Source organism: Myotis brandtii, unplaced genomic scaffold, assembly GCF_000412655.1.
Source record: "Myotis brandtii unplaced genomic scaffold, ASM41265v1 scaffold822, whole genome shotgun sequence".
NCBI lineage: Eukaryota > Metazoa > Chordata > Mammalia > Chiroptera > Vespertilionidae > Myotis > Myotis brandtii.
Genome location: NW_005371333.1, coordinates 1,190,079 through 1,194,637, shown reverse-complemented (window position 1 = coordinate 1,194,637; position 4,559 = coordinate 1,190,079). Strand labels below are relative to the sequence as shown.

Genomic DNA, 4,559 nt, shown 5'->3' with positions numbered 1-4,559 from the left:
AAAAGCCTCTATTATTCTGTGAGCAACAAACCAAACTGAGTTAGGGTCTCAGACAATTCGATCATATGATTGCAAAGACAGACAGAAACTCCCGGATTGGAGAGGGCTCCCCTGAGGGCTCCCAGATTGGAGAGGGTGCAGGTCGAGCTGAGGGACCCCCACACCCCCCAAGTGCATGAATGTCGTGCACCAGGCCTCTAGTATAGGATAATCACACTGCTTTGTCCCTTGGCTTCATTAATCTGGAGTTATCTGGATTATCTGTGGCATGTTTTTGTATGACTTTCCTTTATTACCTACTTGTTTTTAACTGCTTCCTATTTTTCTTATTTGGAAACATACAGGGAATGGAAACATTTAATTTTGACTTAAACAAAATTCATTTGTCAGTGTGTCTTACTTAGACTTCATTTACTATGAAAGCCCTGCTTAACCAAGGTTCATGCTTTTGATTAAATAAGCAACCTCATTCCAAAAGAACATAGGATTAATAGTTTTATTTTAAAGCTTTTTATTTCCAAAAAAGTACATACTTAATGCAGGTTATACATAATTTTTCATTATATGTAGACTTTTCTAAGGAAATTCATTGTTTTAAGTAATAAAAACATGTTTGTGTGATGCATTTTGCTCTCTTTTTCACTAAAAAGTTATTCTTTTAACCAGTTTTACTGTATTCCATTGTGTGATTTTATGCTCTGGTTCGAATTGCAGTCCATGATTAAAATAATACTATTTTACATCAAGCAGAATATTTTATTTTTAGTAACTCTCCAAGAACATATAATTACCTATTAGGAGGCAGATCTTTATATGACATATTTCATGTGTGCTTATCTTACAGATGCAAGGAGCTAGAATTATTCATGGTTATCTTGTGAATTCTTTATTTTAACTATAAGATAGTCAGTATTATCTTTCAAAAATCAATCAAAGATTCAAAAACCATGTCATCTTCCTTGGTAGCTTGCTTATGTCTAAATTTATCAAACACTTTAATTAACTGAATTGTATGAGTCTGTATGATCTTTTCTTGTATAAAGGAAATAGTTAAGTAGAATCATGAATCATTAGTTACAAGTTCTAGAAATTCCCTCTTCACCCTGCTTTGTCCTAGGAGCCTGACTGGATCATAGCTTTCTTATGTTAAGGCTTCCTTTTGGTTCAGTCGATGGGAGACCCTGGCAGGATACCTTAGGGTAATAGGAGAATACCATCTGGGTCTTTATTCTCCCAGCTCATTCCCTACCAGGTTGCTCTGGTTTGGATGTGAATCGGGCAGAGTTCCTCTCCATATGGCTCTCGCTTGGGGTTCTGGTAACTCCCTCCCATTCCTGTCCCTTGATGTTTTTTCTGAGCCTATCCCTGTCCTTTGTAATTATCTCTTTTAAACTCTCCTGTCTTACACAGTTTAGTGTGCCATCTCTTTGTTGTTAGAACCTTGAGTAATCCAAGAGACATTTGAGGATTTGCTAGCTACACTGATAATCCATTTTTATAAGTCATAAGACATTTTTCCTATTTGCTCTATACTATTTTTGTTACAGGGCCTTGAATGGTATAATGCTGAACTGAGATTCAGAAGACCTGGATTTAAATCTCAGCTCCTCTATAATGTAGCTCTGGGATTTGGACTTAGTCTCAGGCCCCTGTTCCTCATCTGTAAAGACCAATCAGTCCATTAAGATTCTTTCTAGCTCTTAATACTCTTGACCTCATGTTATTGAAAGGTATAGTCTTACCATGCTATCTTAATACAGAAATGGAAAATCTTACCCTGTCATTTAGTTCTATATATTTTACTTTAATTTTTTTCCCACAAAGAAACAGGATAATTCCTTTGAAGCATAAGATGCCTTAAAAGAAAAAAAGATGCTGATAGATGCTTAATATGTTCTCTAGGTTATCCTAGAAAAGCTATGTGATTATTTTATAAATTACATAGATAAGGAATTTTCTTAAGTTAGAAATATTAGTATTTGGAAGCATTCAATTTAGTTACTGGAATTGCTATACACAAGCATGCCTGAACTGTGGACTCCAGATTTCATTTGAATTAGAATTCAGTTTGAAGGCCACACTTCCAGCTCCTGACTTACTTCAGTGATTAATATTAGGGTAAGTGTATAGTTTTCCCCTTCTTTTTCTTTTGATATATAGCTAAGGTTTGTATATTATAAATAGCTATTGGTGTAGTTTTCACTCTTAATTTTGGCTGAGTAAACAGTAAAATTTTTTCTTCAGTGAAGCCACCCACTGTCACTGAAGGTCGATAAATTACTAAATGTATACATCTTGGATGGTAGCTACTGGGTAGGACAGAGACTTTCAAACTTTTTACCTCATGTCACAAATAAACTAAAATTCTGCAGCACACCAAAACATATATTTTTTTGCTAATTTGATAAAAAAAAAATAGGTATAACTTTGATTGATTTTTAAAATAAATAATAATAGTAATTATCTACCCTTTTTGCTCCAAAGTGACCTTTAAAAAAATCAGGTGCCTATACGTGTATATAAGGATTTCTGGTACCAAGAATTAATCAATCAGACATAACCTTATTATGCAATGTGACCAACAAGATGAAACTCTATTAAATGGCCTATGTATTTATGGTTCAAGACAGCACATCACACTGGATGACTCTTGTTGTGTTGGCTGTTGTCATTTTTTTTAGTTGACAATCTAAGGTAAAAGAGATCAGCGCTCCTGACTAGGTATTGTACATTGAAAAATTCTTGTGGCACACTGAAAATCGCTGTGTTAGACAATGGCTGCAGCTGGTCAAGTGACGAAGATTAATTTTTTGTGCTCCTTGGTTGCAGGGTGCAATATGTGACTTCTGTGAAGCTTGGGTTTGTCATGGTCGGAAGTGTCTCAGCACACATGCCTGTGCCTGCCCTCTTACCGATGCGGAGTGTGTGGAATGTGAACGAGGTGTCTGGGACCATGGTGAGTGATTACATATAGGCAGCGAACTTGGCTGTAAGTGAAGGCTGACTTTGAAACATCCTGGATACTCTTTTTAACATATTTTTCAGGATGCTATCAATCCTAAATACAGACACTGTTTTGCTTATCAGTTTAGTTGAACAAGGGATTTATACTAGCACTAACAGTCATTTGGATTGTTTACCAAAACAAGTAGGGAGGGTATTTATGGGAGAGCAAGTGTCTCGGAGCATTGTATTACATATGTGTAGCCAGGGGTTAGTGGGAGTCCATTTCTGTATGGTTCATTTTAGCAGTTTTCATTGTAGCCTTTACCAGAACAGAAACTCCTGTGTCATGATGGTGTAAATCTGAAATAACTTGCCATCCTTTTTTGAACAGTTTTATAGATATGAATTTTTTAAATTAAAGCTTATCATATTTACATTTTTGTGTTTTGTTTTTTAATCTAATAGGAGGCAGAATATTCAGTTGTTCTTTTTGCCAAAACTTTCTCTGTGAAGATGATCAATTTGAACATCAAGCCAGCTGCCAGGTTTTAGAAGCAGAAACATTTAAATGTAAGTTTATATATATTAAATGTTTATATATATCCAAGTTTCTTAATAGTCTGAGAGTTAAACAATGAAAAAGGAATCCAGTTTTTCATGTAGCCTCTTATGGACTGTAATTTAGCTCAAATCTATTTTTTGGTTGTAGAAAAAATTCATAACACATCTATTTTCTTTTTTCAACAGAGGTGCCTATGGTATTTTAATTGGGCCAATTCTTTATTTTGTAGGAATGATCAGGAATTACTGGTCCTGAATACAAAATGTTATTTTCACCTCTAAGTTACTAAAATAATCCCCTTCGTCTCCACACATTTCCAGATGCCCCCAAGTAAGGGCTACCACCCCTGGTTTCTTTCCAGTGATTCTTAGACAGGACTATGCATCAAAGATACCTGTGGAGGATTTTAAGAAATACAGGTGTTCAGGCCTCATCCCTGAGATTCTGTATTTATGTTTGTGGTGGGTGCCAGGCACATGCATTTAACCTGCACACATAATTCTCAGGGATCTTCCTATTTGAGAACCAGTGTTACTGACAGGGTGGATGGTATCATCTTCACAGATAGATTGTATTTTATTTCTACTCTGATTCTCAAAAGCTCAAGTTTTGTAGTTACACTACTTGATTTCTACTAGTTGGTCATAGGATTTTGGACAAATCACTAAATCTTTCTAAACCCGAATCTCCTTAAAAGGAAGTTGTGAATTTCTTTTTCAAAGAGTTAATTGAAATGAGAGTCCAGATAAAGAAAAGCATTAGTATAGTACCTGGCACTTAGAAAACCTTCCTATATAATAAAAGCCTAATATGCTAAGTGTCTAGTCGTCCGTTCAACCAATCAAAGCGTAATATTTTAATGATATGCTAAGGCCACTCAACCGCTCACTATGATGTGCACTGACCACCAGGCGGCAGGCAGTTGATCAGTCACTATGACATGGACTGACCACCAGGGGCAGATGCTCCAACCAGTAGGTTAGCTTGCTGCTGGGGTCTGGCAGATCGGGACTGAGTGAGACGGGCCAGACACGCCCTGGAGCCCTCCTGC

The 4,559-nt window shown here is 36.3% G+C and overlaps 1 protein-coding gene across 5 annotated transcripts in view; it reads left to right on the top strand.

The window, feature by feature from the left end:
- Positions 1 to 4,559, top strand: part of ZNF330 (zinc finger protein 330) — a 21,592-nt gene that overhangs the window by 11,540 nt on the left and 5,493 nt on the right. For all 5 annotated transcript variants that reach the window (XM_005884199.2, XM_005884200.2, XM_005884201.2 and 2 more), the window contains exons 6-7: positions 2,830 to 2,956; positions 3,412 to 3,516. In XM_005884199.2, the coding sequence (XP_005884261.1) occupies positions 2,830 to 2,956; positions 3,412 to 3,516 (232 nt within the window). The remainder of the gene's footprint in view (positions 1 to 2,829; positions 2,957 to 3,411; positions 3,517 to 4,559) is intronic.